General features: G+C 39.0%; 1 protein-coding gene across 1 annotated transcript in view; it reads right to left on the bottom strand.

Moving 5' to 3' along the window:
* mtf1 (metal-regulatory transcription factor 1) overlaps positions 1-19361 on the bottom strand; it is an 81349-nt gene that overhangs the window by 19875 nt on the left and 42113 nt on the right. Inside the window, exons 4-8 of the mRNA XM_043717898.2 lie at positions 15252-15383; positions 9393-9466; positions 3853-3986; positions 3132-3209; positions 1022-1124 (exon numbers count right to left, since the gene is read on the bottom strand). Coding sequence (XP_043573833.2) covers positions 1022-1124; positions 3132-3209; positions 3853-3986; positions 9393-9466; positions 15252-15383 — 521 coding nt within the window. The remainder of the gene's footprint in view (positions 1-1021; positions 1125-3131; positions 3210-3852; positions 3987-9392; positions 9467-15251; positions 15384-19361) is intronic.

The raw sequence follows: 19361 nt of genomic DNA on the forward strand, positions 1-19361 counted from the left end.
GGCACCACGTTTGCCAACCTCCAGTCTTCCGGTACCTCACCTGTGACTATCGATGATACAAATATCTCAGCAAGAGGCCCAGCAATCACTTCTCTAGCTTCCCACAGAGTTCTCGGGTACACCTGATCAGGTCCTGAGGATTTATCCACCTTTACCTGTTTCAAGACATCCAGCACTTCCCTCCTCTGTAATCTCGACATTTTGCAAGATGTTACCATCTATTTCCCGACAGTCTATATCTTCCATATCCTTTTCCACAGTAAATACTGATGCAAAATATTAATTTAGTATCGCCCCCATTTTCTGCAGCATGTTGATAAATAAGTGTTCTCTGCCTACATGGACAGAAATATACTGATTTACCCTTTTTACTAACACAATTAAGGTAGAGTATTGAAACAATTAAACTGACAAATCCATTCTCGATTCTACTCTTTTATGGATTCTGAAAATTGGGGTTGTCGTAGATTACCAGATCCAGAATTAGACTTTGCCACGTGGCACACCGCTCCCTCATTTTTATGATGATCCTTCTTTCACCCCATGGGCAAGGTTTGTGCTAGTTTTTTTTTGAAACATAGGTAAAGACAGCTCTTCAGTCACCTCAACCAAATGCTTCATATATGGTGCTCTTATGAGCAATTCAAGCACTGAGGAGGAACTCAGCCCAAACATGTGATCATTCAGTTTCCATATTCATGTTTCTCAGCACAGATTATGGACCAGTAATGAAAAGCAGCAAGTTTGACAGGTTTCACCAAGACCCCACTACTCTTGTCCAAGAATGCAGATGTCACTTGCTGTGCATGGCTGCTGCCTCGCCAGAGACTGACTAACTCATTACAGATCAGAGATCAAATCTAAAATCATCTTGGGTTTTTGTAGCCCTCAACACTTAAAGCTCACAGGAGTTACTAGAAATTTACATTTATTTTTAGTTGAACAGAATAGATCTGGGCCATTAGTACAGTTAAAATAAAGTAGAATACATCTATTCGAGATGCAGTCAGCATTTTCGTACCTGTCTGCTGTGAGCCATCATGGCTGGTACAGCTATCGATATTGTTAAACATGGATTCAAATATACTTTCTGCTGAAATAGTGCTTAGATCCCGTCCTGAAGTCTAAGAAACAAAACAGGATTATTGTGTGGCAATTCATCAGCACAGGCAAAAAAACAGACAAAGTTAAACTGAAGTACCTCAAATGCCTGAAAACAAAATTCGAGCTATCCCAAATCTCCATCATCAATCTTAGCACTTTTTTTGAAGTCATCCTTTCCATATATCAAATTTGCATTCCCACTTTGTTAACATAGGAATTACACTTCCCTTCATGAGCTCTAGGCTCATGAGCTTGGAAGATGCTGCTGAAGGAGCCTTGTGAGCTGCTGCAGTGCATCTTGTATGTGCCAAACAATGCTGTCATTGTTTCAATGTTGAATGTTGAAGTGGATGGGATGCCAATCAAGTTGGCTGCTTTGTGCTGGATTTTATCAACTTCAAGTATTGTGGGAACTGCACCCATCCAGGCAAGTACAGTATTGCATCACACTCCTAACTTATGCCTTGTGAATGATGGTCAGGTTACAGGGAGTAAAGAAGCAAGTTATCTGATGCAGAATTCCCAAACTCTGAGCGGTTCTTATAACCACGGTAATTTTATGGCTGGTCCAGTTTAGTTTCTATAGTCATCAGTAACACCGGTACTGTTGATGTAATGAGGAATCAGCAACAGTAATGCTGTTGAATATCAAGGAGAAATTATCATTGCCTGGCACTGTGGCATGAACATTGCATGCCACTTGTCAGACCAAGTCTAAACATTATCCAGTCCTGCTCAACATGGTCTCAGATTGCTTCAGCATCCAAATCGGTGCAAATGGTTCACCATTTGCACAGATTTGGATGCTGAAGCAGTCCGAGTCCATTGCTAAACTTAAGAAGGGAAAGTCATTGTTGAAGCAGCTAAAGATTGTTGGGTTTAGAATGCTACCCTGAGAAACCCCCAGAAATATAATGAGACTGCAATTGTTAAGTGTCAAAAACCACAACTATCTTCTTTGGCACTTAGGTATTTTCTCACTTATTCCCATTTACTTCAGTTTAACTGGGGTTGTGAAAACAGTCAAAAACTGATGTCAAATGGAATCACTCATTTCACCTCTGGAATTTAGCTCTTTTGTCTAGGTTTGGTCCAAGGCTTTACAGAGGAGAGCCCTGGAAAAATCCAAACTGAATAACCAGCAGGTTATTGCTGAAATACCACTGGCTGTGATTGGTTCCTTAACTTTGCTAAGGATCAAGCATACATGGATGGGGAAATGATCGGCAAAGTTATTTTGTCTTGTCTTTTGTGGACACGACATACTTGGGCAATTTTCCACATGACTGGGTAGATCCCAGTATTGTAACTGTACTGCATCAGCACCCTTTTGAGACACGACTAGTGCTGGAACAGAAGAAATGAAAGTTATTCCAATAAAGATAAACTTATGGAATGAAAAGGAAAAAACCATCAGGAAAGCTAATGCATTTAATTAGCAATTAAATGTCCTCAGGATTTCCTAAAGCACTTCACATCGAATGATGTAGCAAACTTTACAATTAAAGACTTGTGAAACCTTCAGATTTCAACAAACAGTAGCAAGATAAACGACTATATCATCTCCTTTCGTGATGCTTGTTGAGAGATGAACATTAGCCTTAACAAAAAGATTCCCTGTTTTTTTTCCACATAGTGGAATATGAAGCAGCAAAGAATAAGTGAAGTCCTCAGCACAATGTCTCATCAGAAAATGTTTGACAGTTGTGCACTTCCTCAGTGTCATAAGAGAAATACTCATGCTCCTGAATCAATTTTTGACTTAGGGCTTAGGGCTTACAGTACTACTGCTGACCCAAAGCAACAACTAAGTATAACATTACAGTTTGGAAAATGCATTTTTCTGGGTAAGAGAAAAGTTTCAGCATGTTAGTAAATTGGCTGATTGTTGTACAAATACAACGTATTTAGGGAAACTCAGCCAATTCCAATGTCAACTGATTTTAATAATGTCACCGCAAAGACATGCAAAAATACTAGCACCATAGAGAGTGTTGCTCGATTACATAAGAAAAGTGACGGCTTACCAACTGTGAACTTTCTCGGAGTTCTGAATCTGTAGATATCAAACTCAAATCACTTAGGCAAAGTGACTGGCTTGTCTCCTATAGGCAGATGAAAATGTTAAACATTAATTTTGTAGTTTATTATTTTGAGACATTTTCTAATTATCCCATGATGCCTTTAATGCAGACAGTCTCCAGTAATTTGCAGTCTAGACAAAAGGAACCAATAGAGCACATGCATTGCAGCTCAATGGTGCAATAGAAGGTATGCATTGCGCTAAACTTAAACTACCATAAACATTTTAAAAACAAAAAAAAAATCCGAAACTTCACTCCTTGATCCTCAAACCCAATGGTGATACAATTATTTTCATCAAGTTTGAGACTATTTTCAACAGCTCTCTGTAATGTTCACTATACAAGTTTAATGTATTTTACATCAATGTTTCATAGAATTAAATTTTACAGAAGCAAAATTATTGGCCAGCTTACTGCCGCCATCATTTCCAAACATGGAGATCTAAAGAAAGGTCCTTATTCCAATTTTTCAACCTATGAACTTGCCATAATTTTTCAAAACATTTCCTAATATACTTTTGCAGAATTACATAGAACAGATAAGAGTCTATAATTCTATTTTGGGTGATTTCCACATGCAAAGTGAATGACTGGTCAAGTCATTGAGAATATACTTCCAACTGTCAGCAGACTTCTCAGGGAATGACAATATGGAGCTACTAACCTCATTCATGGAACTCTGATTAGACACGATAAATGGATTCTCTTTGTCATGAGCCTTCATGTGACTCTTAAGACTATATTGCGTACTAAAAGTCTTCTCACAGCCATCACTGGGGCACAAGAAGGGTCGCTCACCTGCAATGCAACAACACCAATTTGGTTTTAACACTCAACCACCTGCTAATATGTCAGGTTCCAACATGAAGCAAAATATAATTGCATAAACACTTGTTTATTCAAAGAGGTACATTTTATTTCAACTGAAGGCAACTATCCTTGGTATATTAAAATGGGATATATGGGCATACACCATATTCAAACTCCTTCATCCTTCCTATGATAGTAATGTTAGCACTACTCTACAACTAATTCAGAAGCCTGGACTCATGATCTACAGACATGAGTTTAATCCTGCCACAGCAGCTAATTAAATTGTTAGTTAAAGAAAATCTGGACTAAGAATCTAGTATTAGAAAGAGGAACCACAAAGCAACCATGTGCATATAATGGAATCTCATGGTTATAGCACAGCTGACAGACATTTACCTGGTTCGTTAAGTTTGCAACTCTACACAAAAGCATGTAGCTGGTCCCACCCCCTGATATTGGCCAGTAACTCAGCAATTTTATTTCCAGGTGTATCCAATTCCATTTTTATGGCCACAATTGAATCTACTTTCATCACTATTACAGGCAATGCATTCTAGGTGATGAACCCAGCACTACATTAAAGGAAATTTTTTTAATGCCAGAAGTTTTTTTTTGTCAATTATTTTAAATTTGTCCCTTTTGGGGTGGGAAAGGTTTCTCCCCACCTATCCTGTTTGGAATCATGATTTTGAGCAACTCCAAATCTCCTGAACTCTCAATGCTTGAAACAATTCTTCACCCCAGCCCCCAAAGTCTTCACTGTACATTTTCTAATACCTCTACAACACTCCTTTAGAATTGGTCACATGATTCCACACGATGCTTAACTGGTACTATTATAAACGTTTCTCGCCTTTTTAAATGAATGCTTTAATTCATGAAGTGCAGAACTCTGACTTTGTTTTTAGGTTTTTTCACAACTCCACCGATTTGTACAAATATCAACATCCTAGGTTTCTTTGTTCCTGTACACTCTTCAGGATCAGAGCAATCATCCATAATACAGTACAGGTCATTCTGCCGCAACATACGTTTTGTTAATGCAAATTTGCGATAACGTGATTGACCATTTGGGGTCACTGCTTCTATAGTGTGAACATTCAAAGAGTGCATTGGTTATAATGTGATTCAGGCCCCATTAGTTTAAATGGTGCTGCTATTACACAATTTTCTTGTAACACGGTCGCACGAAAATTAAACCACCGCATTATAGCAGAACCGACTACACTGTCATGCACACACAGGTGGGGTGATTGACTTCACTTGGCCATTGACAAACCGGCCACAAGAAATGACTGTGCTGATGCAAATAACATCACTGCATTCTATGCATTCTGACATCAGTGGATTTACTAAAGGGTCAGGGAGGTCAGACTGATGGGTCTGGAGTTACAGTTTACCGAGGATAGGCAGGGCATGCACTCGGACCCTCCTTTTTGGTTGATGGGAAGGCTGAGGGTAGATTGGGAGGCTTCTAAAAAGTAAAATCAATGCATTTTAACAGTGTGTGCAGGCTATTTTACATTCAGACAATGACAGGTGGCTGCTTCCTGTCACTTGAGACTGGGTTTTCTGCTCTTTGCACCACCTAGTGGTGTCATTCATTGGAAACTCCGCCTTTCAGAATTGTACCTGCGATTATATCAATTATCCTTGTTCTGAGGTGGAGGAGGGGAGACATAGGAAAAAGTAGTTTGAAATTCAAAAAGTATAGATACAGTGGATGAGGCTTGTTCAAAGGGTTCTTAATTAAGGTATGAAATTAAGATAACAGATGGCTTACGGCACAAAAATAAACTTTCTTACTTAATGGGCGATGGGATCTGGAACTCACTGAAAGGTTGGCAGAGGCAGAAAGTTATAAACAATTTTACAAGTATTGCATATGGATTTAAGTTGCAGTAACATACAAACTATGGAACAACAGCTGGAAAGTTTGTTTGAAGACAGACGGCTGAACGGTCTCCTTTGTAGCTGTAAATTTTTGTTTCGAATATCCATGATCCTATATTTCTTTCTGCTGCATTCCACCGGGTTAAATTTTTCTTGAAGTTAGTCATCATCATCCTTGGAAATTACTACAGTTAAGTTTTGCATCATCAGAAAATTTTAAAAGCGGACCCTTTATGCCCTAGTCTAAATTATTAACATACTTCAAGAAATACAGTGGTCTTCATTTTGGTTCCTGGTAAACAATGGTGTACCTTCTTCCAGTCTGAAACACATTGCTTGTCACTGCTTGCTATCACTTAGCCAACACATATCTATAATTCCCACTGTACCCATAGGCCAAAACTACACTAGCAAACTCATCGTGTGGCACTTCATGGCATTTTGAAATCCCATACACACATCAAGCATGTTACCTTCAAAACATTTTGACCACCTCAAAAAACTGTTAATTAAACATGATTTACATTGAACAAATCCACAATGGTTGTCATTAATGAATTTTCCAAGTAACTGTTAAACTTTTAGAAACTGTGATCAGAACAAAATTGCCAATTGCCAGTTAAACTAACAGGCCTTTAGTTGTGAGGTTTAACCTTATGCCATTTTTGGGCCAAAGGTGCAATATTCACAATTTTCCAGTCCTTTGGTGTGACCTCAATAAAATTTAAATGATATCTAAGGAGTACTGGAAGACAACTGACATCATATCCTCAACTTCCTAACTCTTTTCAGCCACCTTCAATGTAATCTATCCGATCCAGATAATGTAATTTGAATATAGCCAGCCTTTAGAATAACTTCTCTATCAATTTTGAGCCAAAATATCTCACATGTTTCCTCTTTCACTGTCACACTTAGGAGCATTTTCTTTCCTGCTAAAGACAGGTGCAAGGTGCTCATTTAGGACCTCAGCCATGTTTTCTGCCCATATGCATGCATAACCTTCCTCTTGTCACCAAATCAGTTTCATTCCTTGTGTTATCATCATTTTAGTATTTATAGGCCTATAGAAGACTCTTTGATTCCTCTTTATGTTAGTTGCCACTTATTTCCCATGCACTCTATGCCTCTCATATCTTGGTCAGTGCACTAAATTTTGGACATTCAGCCTACTTTCTACTTACCAAACACAGTCACATGCACTCTATATACTTTGTCTTACTCCATCTTTCTACAAGTAGCTTTGGATTTATCATATTAATTAGGACCAGGAGTGGGCATATGGTCCCTCAAGCCTATTCTGCTATTTGCTAAGATCTTGGTTGAATATATTGTGACCTTAAATCCACTTTGCTACCTATCCCCAATATCTTTTGAGTCTCAAGGAAATCAACCTGTCCATTTGACCTACTTTTGTCCTGCACAGCAATGTTCCTCAACTGAGCTCAAAATCAATTCCGCATTGTTTTGTTCTAGTTTTGCTTCCATTCAGACATACCCATGTCAGGTTCATTCTCACATTAATGAAACTAGTCCCCTTCTAATTAAGGTGATTTTCACTTTAGATTGTTCTTTGACCTTTTCCATTGTGAATCTACATGTTTCAATACGGCCACCACAATTCCATTAATATTCCCCTAATAGTCCAATGAGCACATCCCATTTCTCAGAACACAGACAACACGATCACCTCTCTGTTTGGTCAGAAATACACCAGACATTAAAATTCTATTGAACATCCTTCAGAAACTCTTTGCTTTTGCCCTTTATACTGGATATTCAGGGAACCCCATCCTGTTATAATGTCCTTAATGAAAGGAAATTTACCATCCTAATCTGGTCACCAAAACGCCAGCCATATGATAATCTCTTAACTCGAAAAACCCTAGAAAGTCCTCAAATTTCAGCTCACCACTATTTTCTCAAGGAGGCAATAAATGGTGATCTTATCGGAAGACCCATATTGCAGGAATAATAAAAACAAACTGCACCATATCCTGTTAAATTATATTAATCAGCAGCTCTGAAAAATTTGATTTATGTTCCTCCGTTACTCAAAAACAGTGTTTTTGGTGATTCCCAAGGTAGAGATTTCTCATGTGAAAGAATTGGTAGAAACCATCCTACTGTGGTCTATTCACATTCTGTGAAGATCTATAATTAATTTGGCATAATTTGAACAACTCCCAATAGTTATTCAATTATAGGACAAGCCAAACAGAGACACGTGTGAGGATTCCTAGAAGCATGGCACTCCAACCGGAACTCTATCAATAAACACGTTGACTTGGATCCCATTTATCATCTCCTAAGAAAAAGAACAGGAAATGACATCATCACAGGAAATAATATCACCAACCCAAGGAAACCTAACCACAAATAAAAAGCAGGCTACACAACCAATGCTTCACCAGAGGCTCATTGATGATGTTACCAGTTTGGTGACAAAACATCTGAAAATGAACCTTGCAGTTCAGCAACCAAATTTAGATCCAGAACTTCAACTTGAGCTACAAATCTTCTCAAAACTTGCTAGGAATTCAACTATCCAAAAAATGAGGCCTACCTGTTCTCTTCACTATAGACCAGTTCTTAATTTCTTTTTAAAGTTGTGGAATCTACAAGATAATGCAAATTAACACTTGAAACTTAGTTTAACTCAAATCTGGGTGGGATGCTTTTTGGAGAGATGATGCAGACTTGTTGGGCTGAATGGCCTATTTCCACACGGTAGGGATTTTCTGGAAACACAACTGAAAACACTGCATTCTTTCAACACACACTCACAAATGCAGCAAGGTTTCCTAATAAAATTCATCACTTTATCAGAGTTTTCCCACATTAAATACACACTCTTCTAAAATACAATGGAGTGGCTCTTCTTGGATTTGAAAAAATTGAATGTATATTTTGCCACCAGTGGTTTAAGTTGCCAATTTTGAATGAAATCCTTATTTTCCAAATTATCTTAGAATGTGGAAAATGCCTTACAGTGAGAAAACATAGGCAGGTTTTGAGAGATTCTAACGATTCTAAAGTGATACACACCTCAAACTTCTTCAAATGTTTTACTGCTGTATCTTAGTATAGTTTTATCACTGCTCATCCAAAAAGTCCAATTATTTCTTACAATGAACAGAAGGTGGAAACACTAAGTGAATAATTCTTAATTTGATTTCGGCTCAAATTTAAAAACTGCAGGTCCTTCTATCAGCCCACAAAATACAATTAAAAACAAAATAACAGTTTTGGAAACTTAAAACCAAAAAGACCTATCTATCACAAGATCACATTTCCATGAAGTGTTCTCTTTCAAGCCAACACGTAAACCCTCAGAAGAACAGACATGCACTTTTGGGAGGAATGAATGAAGTACTTTCTAACACTTAACAGGACCAAAAGAACGCCTTCTGAGAAAGTACCTCACTAAAATTCTTGTTCTTTCCCAAACAAAAAAAGGATTGGAGAGGAAGAGAACAAAACACTGCATTGATTTACCTGTGTGTGTTCTGACGTGCGTTCTGAGATGGTGACTAGCAGCAAAGGCCTTCCCACAGCCATCATGATCACACCTACAAATGCAACACAAAAGAACCATGGAATCCCCGATTACTTTTATACCACATACAGGCTACTTTTAAAAAGCAGCTGTAGTGCCTAGCAAGTCTCAAACTTGATAATAATTTGGAGACGGCAATTTATGTTTCTTAAGGCTTAGTCGTATTATGGCCTCCAATACTTCAGTCCGGTCACATTCTTCGAAACATTAAATAACACAATGAGGTAAAGCAATGTGAAGTAACAGCTAGTATTTGGAAGTACCAAATAATTCTGCATTTTGTCTGAAAGACTTCACTGTAGCTGTCTGAAAAATATTTCATATAAGGGGAGTCCTTTTTTAACAAATCAAGAGGAATGGTAAAAAAACGCAGCTGTCAATTCAATACTAGCACATTAACAAATAGTTCAAATTCAATTATTGACTTTGCTGGTGGACACCTTTTTGATCTTAATTTGGCAGGAGAAAGTGAGGACTGCAGATGCTGGGGATCAGAGCTTAAAATGTGTTGCTGGAAAAGCGCTGCAGGTCAGGCAGCATCAAAGGAGAAGGAGAATCAACGTTTCGGGCATAAGCCCTTTGCTGCCTCTGACCTGCTGTGCTTTTCTAGCAACACATTTTTAAGCTCTAAATTTGGCAGGATTTTTTAAAAAAAATTGAAGTAGTAATGCTTCCTGCTCGGCCACATGCACGCAAATCATGCCAGAACAACAGTGCTTATTGGATATTCTGGATATCTCCCCTTGAATTTCACTTGCTGATAAGCATAACATTCAAATTAATGGAAGCGAGGGAGCTATGTGAAAAAAAATCATTTTCTCTTCAGGATATCTGCTTATGCTGTGGTCAGTTTTACTGAATGTAGTAGTCAGAGTAAAAGAGCATAGAATCATACCCTTCAGTCCAAAGCATCCACGCCAACCAGACATCCAAATCTGATCTAGTCCTGTCTGCCAGCATGTGGTCCATATCCCTCCAAACCCTTCTGATTTATATAAGTACCCATCCAGATGCCTTTTAAATGCTGCAATTGTACCAGCCTCCACCACTTCCTCTGGCAGCTCATTCCATAAATGCGCTACCCTCTTTTTGAAAAAGTTACTCATCAGGTCTTTTAAATCTCTTTCCCCCTCACTTTCAAATGATGCCCTCTGGTTTTGGACTTGCCCCACCTTGGGGAAAAGATTATTGACCCTATCCATGCCCCTCATGATTTTATACCTGTAAGGTCACTCCTCAGCCTCCGACCCTCCCTGGAGAAAAGCCCCAGCCTATTCAGCCTCTCCCGATAGCTCATCCTTCTGAGACTTTTTTGCACCCTTTCAAGTTTGTTCCTGGACCTCTCCGAAAAGCCACGTGTTTAACAGACTATTCAAAGACACACCTTTTCAGACAATTCACTGGAGAAATATCAGGAACAGAATATCTTTTAAAATTTAACATTGTCTGCTCAAGCACACAAGTTTTGACTCCTCCTATTCCCTAGCAACCTTGCTAACTGGTGTGTTTGTAATTGTTACTTCTACCAACAACATACATCATTAATTGTTTTTGCTTCATTCTGTGGTAGCAATTGCAATTATATTAGGCTAGCAGCAAGGAATTCTACATATGTTAGTTAATGAAATCACAAAAATATTTATGTCTTTTCTCCTAGACAGCTGTCAAAGTCAGGCAAATCAACAAGTATGGTGATTCACTTGGTTATGTATATCTTTGTGAGTTGTGTAGCAGAGTGTCTGGAGAGAACAGGCAACTCAACATTTTGTTTACAACCCTTTTCCAAGATGGCTTTAAAGTTCTATTCCTCTCAGTCGTAGCTTCTCGTCAGTCTCTCATGCCCCCATCTTTAATGTACTTCCCACTTTCTTCTTTCCGGGTGCATACTCTCTCATGCTAACTGTGTTAAATGGGTATCCCTTTATTTTTAGACAGTAAATACTTCAGTCTATGAAACAAATTTAAGGTCAGTCTGAGAGAATTTCAACCATATTTCAATTACAATAGCTTTCAAAAAGCTAAACAGCCAACTTACTTTTGGAGTGTGGACTTCACTCATCAAATTGTCGTGAAACTAACCCCCTGGATCTTGCTAAATTAATCAAAAAATAGACTAACACGTTTGACTCCCAGGTAAGAGAAACTATAAAGATGATTGATAAATACTGGCTTACACACCAAGGAAAACACCCCTGGCTCTTCTTTGAAGTAGCAGCATTGGAATTTTACATCCCTACCCAACAGGGAAGGCTCAGTGCACTGAGAAATCAACTGAGATTCTGTTCTCGGGTTTTGAAGTAGGACTTAAACCCAGAACGATCAAAAGGCAAATAAGCTACTCACTGAGCCATAGCTCATGCTAAAAATCTGACTAAATAAACACGAGCCAGGGACCCTGCTCACATCCCAATGAAATCAATTGTGAGAGAATAACATCTCCTGGAAAGGCACGTGGAAATTTGACAATGACAACATCTGACACAGCCATGAACGGCTTCGTACAGGTAGGAAGGACCATATGAAAAGTCACATTGAATCCTCAGTCTTATAGATGACATTAGATATACGGTAACAATGCAATGGTAGTGAGCTGAAACATTACGTAACAGGTAGAGCTATATATTACGGACACCTTATTTGTTAAAGGCCAGAAGTCATGGAAAAGACGCTGCAAAGCATTATGAAAATTAAACCATGAATTGAGGTTATGGTACAGTAGAAATACATTAAAACAGGATTTCACTTTTCCCACACCAGAATAAAGACAACAAAAATCTAAGAGTCTTGCAAAATCATAGATTTCTTCACATAGGAAATTGGCAGAGGTGTGCAACATTTTCCACACAACAATTTTATGAGAGCACAAGTATTAATTTTAAATCTGCCATCAAGTTCCGTTAGCCAAGGCAATGGTGAAGTGGATCGAAAGAAGCTGGAAGTAGTTAGATCAACAAGAAAATCAAATAGCTGACCCTTTTCCACTATGTAGACAAGATGAACAGTGAAATTATTTACACTGGTCATCAATCTGCTGATGAACACCAGGATTATTGTTAAGAAAGCAGAATTAACAGAGTCCAGTGACACACTGACCCGAAATATTAACTCTGTTTTCTTCCCACAGATGCTGCCAGACCCTGCTAATTTTCGCAAGCAATTCCAGTTTTCATGTCTCGTCTCAAGTATACGCATTTCTTGGTTTAATTTTAAAAAGCTGTCCATCAGAAGTGGGAGTTCAGAAAAACTCATTCATTCAGAGTGCAATATGAGGGATATGATTTATCATTTGAGGTTTGGATTTGAAATTAATAGCATGTGGATTAAGGGCATCATACAGGAAGGTTTAATAATTAACTTATCAGTCTTTCTAGAACCATAACTTTAAACCAGTGTATGCCAGAAGGCAACTGACTAGGGGGCCTTTTGAAAAACAATGGGAATCTGTTTGTAATGAGTGTTCTACTGTCAGAGAGGCCAAATGGCTTTCTCTTGCTTCTTTGTCTTGTGCTCTAAGTAGTATTTAGATAGAATCCTGAGAGGGCTATTTGAAGTTTAAGCTCAGTTGTGAGAGTAATAAAAGAATTTAATTACCTCTTCAAAGACCAAAAATTAAGAGAAACGGTTAAGTCAAACCTATTGATATTATACAAATGGAACGCTTTCGGGTATTTGAACTAAGTAATGGCATTGTGATAAGGTGAGATTTGGTTTCGCCACATGTTGTGAAATCTTTCAAATTGGATTATTACATTGCTTAATTTTGTTTTATTCAAACTTAATTTTTGCTTCATAATGCTGAAGATTTGGTTCTAACAACAAAACCAGTTTGTGTGCTTGCTTCAACAGAAGACATTAAAATGACATTAAAATAAGACAAACAAAACCTGACCACATTGCAATATGTGATCTTACTTGACGAGCAGTAACTGCAGGTGGGACAATAAAGGGTTATTAAAGCAATTTAAGTTCTAAGTCTCTGATAAAGAGGAAATGAGAAAAATTTCAAAACACAGAAGACAAGGAGAGTAGTAGCTTCAACTGCACAACTGACAAGAGTGTGACTGAAGTGAGATACACAAGAGCATAAGAAATAGGAGAAACAAAGGTAATCTATTCAGCCCACTGAGTCTGCTCAGCCATTCAATGAGATCGTGGCTGATCCAATAATCCTCAACTTCACCTTCCTGCCATTCCCCAACCCTTAATTTCCTGATTTATTACAATTCTATCTCATGCTAAATCTCTGAAATTTGTTGATGCAGAAGTAACTAACATTCACATTACGAAGTAATTAACGTAAAGACAGCTTGCCAATTGCCAGAATGTTAGGATACTAATCTCCCCCAAAAGAAATCAGTACAATTTTCAAGCCCATCGTGTAGAAGTTTCACCCCAAAATGCAAATCTCAACTCTTTTTGACAACTCCACTAATACACTTTGGTACCCCTGGTTCAAGGATATTGGTCAAAAGAAGTCATAGAGTCTGAGATATATAGCATGGAAACAGATCCTTCGGTCCAACCCGTCCATGCCGACCAGATATCCCAACCCAATCTAGTCCCACCTGCCAGCACCCAGCCTATATCCCTCCTAACCCTTCCTATTCATATACCCATCCAAATGCATTTTAAATGTTGCAATTGTACGAGCCTTCACCACTTCCTCTGGCAGCTCATTCCATACACGTACCACCCTCTCCGTGAAAAGGTTGCCCCTTAGGTCTCTTTTATATCTTTACCCTCTCACCCTAAATCGATGCCCTTAGTTCTGGATTCCCCGATCCCAGGAAAAAGACTTTGGCTATTTACCCTATCCATGCCCCTCATAAATTTTGTAAACCTCTATAAGGTCACCCCTCAGCCTCTGACGCTCCAGGGAAAACAGCCCCAGCCTGTTTAGCCTCTCCCTATAGCACAAATCCTCCAACCCTGGCAACATCCTTGTTAATCTTTTCTGAACCCTTTCAAGTTTCACAACATCTTTCCAGTAGGAAGGAGACCAGAATTGCACGCAATATTCCAACAGTGGTCTAACCAATCTCCTGTACAGCTGCAACATGACCTCCCAACTCCTGTACTCAATACTCTGTTCAGTAAAGGAAAGCATACCAAACGCCTTCTTCACTATCCTATCTACCTGCGACTCCACTTTCAAGGAGCTATGAACCTGCACTCCAAAGTCTCTTTGTTCAAAGAAACCCACAAAGGATTTAACCATTTTGGAATCAAAAGAAAGAGGAGATAGAAATTTATATTGGTAATAAAAAGTGATTTGAAAACTTCTTTTTCATTTAAAACTTCAATTTCACAAATATTTGCCATAGATCTTTAATGACTAATTATATGCTGGGTCTGTATTGGATCATATTGTTTGATGGCACAAACTGTTCAAGTACATTCTTAAAGCAGTCACTCATGGTTGACTGTAACAAGGTATGTATGTATTAAATTCTGCTAGAGTATTGTGCAGTGTTTGCAGTCGTTGATATATTTACCAACTCCCTTCAATAATTCTCAAAACTTTAAAAAAGCGTAGGAAGCCCTCAAAAAGAAACAGACATCATAAAAGGAGCAGATTTTAAGCTTACTTAAAATTTCTACTCAAACATGCCAACATCTCACCCTTTTAAAATGGTTTTATTCTCAGTTTGAAAATATATCTAATACTTGGAGTGGTATCAAGTTGGCAGTAGATTAACAGAAGACTATATTTTCCAATCTCGTATTGCATTCTAACAACGATTACATAAAAATGGTCAGCTATACAGAAGTAACATAGCTCTGTAGGAAGCTTTTACCTAAATGGCTTCTCTCCTGTATGGGTCCGTACATGTTTCCTCAGGTCACTGAGTGTAGTAAAGTACTTAGTGCAGCCTTCTGATTCACAGTTAAATGTTTTCCCTGTGTGAAGCCTCTGATGGGCTTTCAGCCTAGAAATGAAGTGAAAATAAAGGCAGTTACTACTAGAGTACATATTTCAGAATTGACAACTTGATGTTCAATACATAAATAACTGCTAAATTACTGGTTACACCATATTCTACAGGGAAGAGTTACAAGAAGAATTGCTAATCAGCAAAAACTTAAAACTGAGCTAACACTTTTGCTTTTATAAACATTTGTACCCAATGTTACAATTCAAAGTAGCTGATAGGTTCATTAAATTAAAAATGCAGCTGATTCCAGAAATCTGAAATGTAAACATGCAGGAAAAGCTCAGTAGCACCTGCGGACTGAAAGACTTGTCTGTCATTTCAACTGTTTTTAGGCACTGACCATCAACTTTTCACCATGGAAGTTCAATCCCTCCACATCTCTAACCTTTACCCAAGTCATTTGAGGGTTCTCTGCTTTTCCCTTGAGCAGAGGCTCAACAAGCCTCAGCAGCTAACTCTTCTACCTGGCCAAACCAATTCACATATTGAATGATGTAAGTAGTTAGAACAGTCAAACAAGAGTATTGTTATCTTACAGATACCCACTTGGGCCATGCCTTATTTTAGGATAGATCTAACCCAAGTCTGCTGTATTGTTTTCGTATGAATGTAACAATGTTGCTTCTTGTTCATTTTCTGAACTCCTCTTGCATTTTCCACCCTTCTCTGACTCTCACACAATTATCTCCAACTTACCCCTCAAGTTCATCTTCACCTCTGGGAATAGGTTCATACCAATATTGAATATAGATGCACTGAATCCTGAAGTTGACTGCACTTCTTCACATCCCATCTCCTTTTACATTATCCTTATTTCTCTATCACATCTGTTTCAACAATGCAAACTTCCAAACTGGTGCATCCAACAGGCACTTTTTATTCCTCAATCAAGAATTCCCCAATGGTGGTTCATAGGACTCTGAACTGTATGCATTCAATTTCTCACAGTTCAATAATGACCACTCCTCCAGCATGTCACAACCAGGCTTCAACTTCCATCCCTTGAATGCTACATTCCAAAGGTCACCTCTCTGTGATGCCAAACACATCTGCCCCCTCCATTCCCCTTCAGTATTCTAAAAAGAGATTTCCCACATCTGTGGTACCTTAAGTCAATCCTCAGTCACGGCCAACATCTCAGCCCCTTCCCACAGAAGGCTTCATGTCAGCACTAGAAACACAATACCTGCCTTTTTATTTTCTCAGCATCTAAACTGTCACCTTTAATGTATTTGCACAACACTCAATTTCGTATACTGTACTCAAATCTCAATGATTTCCTGTACATTAAGACAACCAAACGTATCTGGTGACCACTTTGCAAAATACCTTCATCCAATCCGCAATCATGACCCCAAGCTTCCAGCTGCCTTTCATTTTAATTCTGCACCTTGCTCCCACTCTGACCTTTCTGTCCTCTGCTTCCTGCAGCGCTGACCCAGTGATCACCTAACAAAAACCAAACACAAGTGCACTTTTTAATTAAAAGGCACAACTAATGAGTAACTAAATCAAACTTAAACTACCAAAATTAATAAACATCCATCATGCCTTCCAATCTTTCAGTGCCCACTGGTGCAATCACTGATAGCTGATCAGAAGAGTGCTCCACTAGAATCACCTCAGGTTTTCCAATCAGGGATTAGTTAGTAATTTTGGCAAAAAAAAATTAAGAGTAATCACAAACTTGTGACGTGGAAATCACATCCACTAGCCCGTCAAGTAATGTGGTTGTGTGCTCCTTTGTATGACTGATCTATTTTAGACAAGCATAGGCCAGAGGTGTGAAATAATATCAGGTTGATTAAACTCAACCAAAGTTACATCTACAACACAGAAGCTTCATTTATTTTAGGTACAGCTTCTTACTCAGATAACAGAGTTTGTTTTCAAAACTCTGGTCTCTTCAACACAATCCAATAACTGAGATAAAATATATAGCAATTACATAAAATGCATTTCTCCAATTTATATTTGCAAATTAATTATGTTACAGCTGAAATACTTAAAATCCAATCACAAAATACCAGAAATGTGTTCCAAGGGATTTTTTTTGCAAAACATAACACTTTACAGGCTTTACTTGATGTCTCACAGCATGTTTCTGCTATTAAAGTTGCAGATCTGCCACCCTGGATTGGGAGCACAACTACTTCTTCCAGGCAAACAGCAGAAGACAAAAATGCTTCACACCACAAACTCTCTGTTCCTTGACACTAGCTGCAGCAAAAATTTACAACCTCCATGCTAAGCCATTTTTTTGTTCATTCACGAGTGTTGCTGGCTAGGCCAGCATTTATTGCCAGTCCCTAATTGCCCTTAAGGTGGTGGTGGTTTGACTTGATTTGTCGTTACTTAAGATCTCTACAGTGGTGTCATCAGCAAACCTGTAAATGGAGAGAGAGTGGAATTTGACCACATAGTTTATTCCTTATACACTCTTGATTAAAGGGGCTAAGTACACAATCTTATGGGGAATCACTGTTAAGGATTATCGTGGAGGTGGTGTTGTCACTTATCTTTACCGATTGCAGTCTGCGGGTTAGGAAGACGAGGATCCAGTTGCAGAGAGGGGAAGCAGAATCCTCAGTCTTAAGAGTTTACAAAAGTGTTAATTTGGAATTATAGTGTTGAAGACAGAGCTAAATTCAATAAATAGGAGTCTGACATAGCTGACATTATTATCCAAATGTTCCAGAGAGGAGTGTAGGGCCAGGGAGATGGCATATGCCCTGGGCTTGTTGCAACAGTAGGCAATTTATAGAGGATCAAGGCAATCTGGGAGACTAGAGTTTATGTGTACCATGACTAACCTCTTGAAGCACTTCATAATGATGGATGTCAGAGCCACCGAGCTGTAGTCATTAAGACACTGGCTGAAACATCTTGGTCAACCTTCTTGAAGCAGGTACCAACCTCAGATCAGAATAAGGCGAGGTCAACAATGTTTGAAAATACTCCCAACCAGCAGGATCGTGTACAATCTGCGTGCATGACCGGGAACTCCATTTGGGCCAGGTCGCTTTCCATGGGTTCACTCTCAAGGCGGCCCGTGTGACATCCTCAGTGACTGTGGATACAGGTGCACCTAAGTCTGTCGAGGCAGGTGACATAATTTCACTGAGCTTCAGTTCAAAATCAGCAAAGAATGCATTGAGCTCACGGAGAGGAATGCATTGTTGCCAATGACTCTACCAGACTTTGCATTGTAGCCTGTTTTTACGTTGTGTTAGCCATAACCAGAATTGACATGTGTTTGTGGAGTTAATCTGTGACTATAGTTTAGTCTAGTATTGTCTCTTGGCATCCCTGATAGCTTTGTGAAGATCATACGTAGATTTTCTGTAAGGTCAGGGTCTCCCAAACTGCTCGCTTCAGACCTCGTCTTCGGTATCGAGTGGATCTCCCAGTTCATCCAAGGTTTTCAGTTGGGGGAAAACCCCAATTAACTTCTCTACACTTACTGAAGAAGTCGGTGATGGTCATGGGATACTCATTTAGGTTGGCTGCTGCGTTCTTCAATCCGGACCAGACCAATGACTCCAAACAAACAGTCATGTAGGAGGTTGTCCATTACCTCAAACCAGTATCATACAATTTTCTGTACCAGATCCTCATGCTTCAGTGTCTGCTAAGTCGAGAGAATAAGCACGACCTGGGCGCGGTGGTTAAATTGGCTCTTATTGGAGATAGTCATTACCTGCAATTTGTGTGGCACAAATGTTACATGCCACTTGTCAGCCCAGATCTGGATACTGTCCTCGTCTTCTTGCGTTTGAAGATGGACTGCCTCTGTATCTGAGCCACAAATGGCGCGATCATCCCCACTTCTGACCTTATGGAGGAGGGAAGGTCATTGATGAAGCAACTGAAGATAGTTGGGCTGAGGACACTACCCTGAGGAACTCTTGCAGACATGTCCTGGAGCTGAGATGATTGACTCCAACAGTCACAACCATCTTTCCATTTGTC

This window comes from Chiloscyllium plagiosum, unplaced genomic scaffold, assembly GCF_037043375.1.
Source record: "Chiloscyllium plagiosum isolate Xiang-an unplaced genomic scaffold, Cpla_swu_hap1 HiC_scaffold_30, whole genome shotgun sequence".
Taxonomy (NCBI): Eukaryota; Metazoa; Chordata; class Chondrichthyes; order Orectolobiformes; family Hemiscylliidae; genus Chiloscyllium; species Chiloscyllium plagiosum.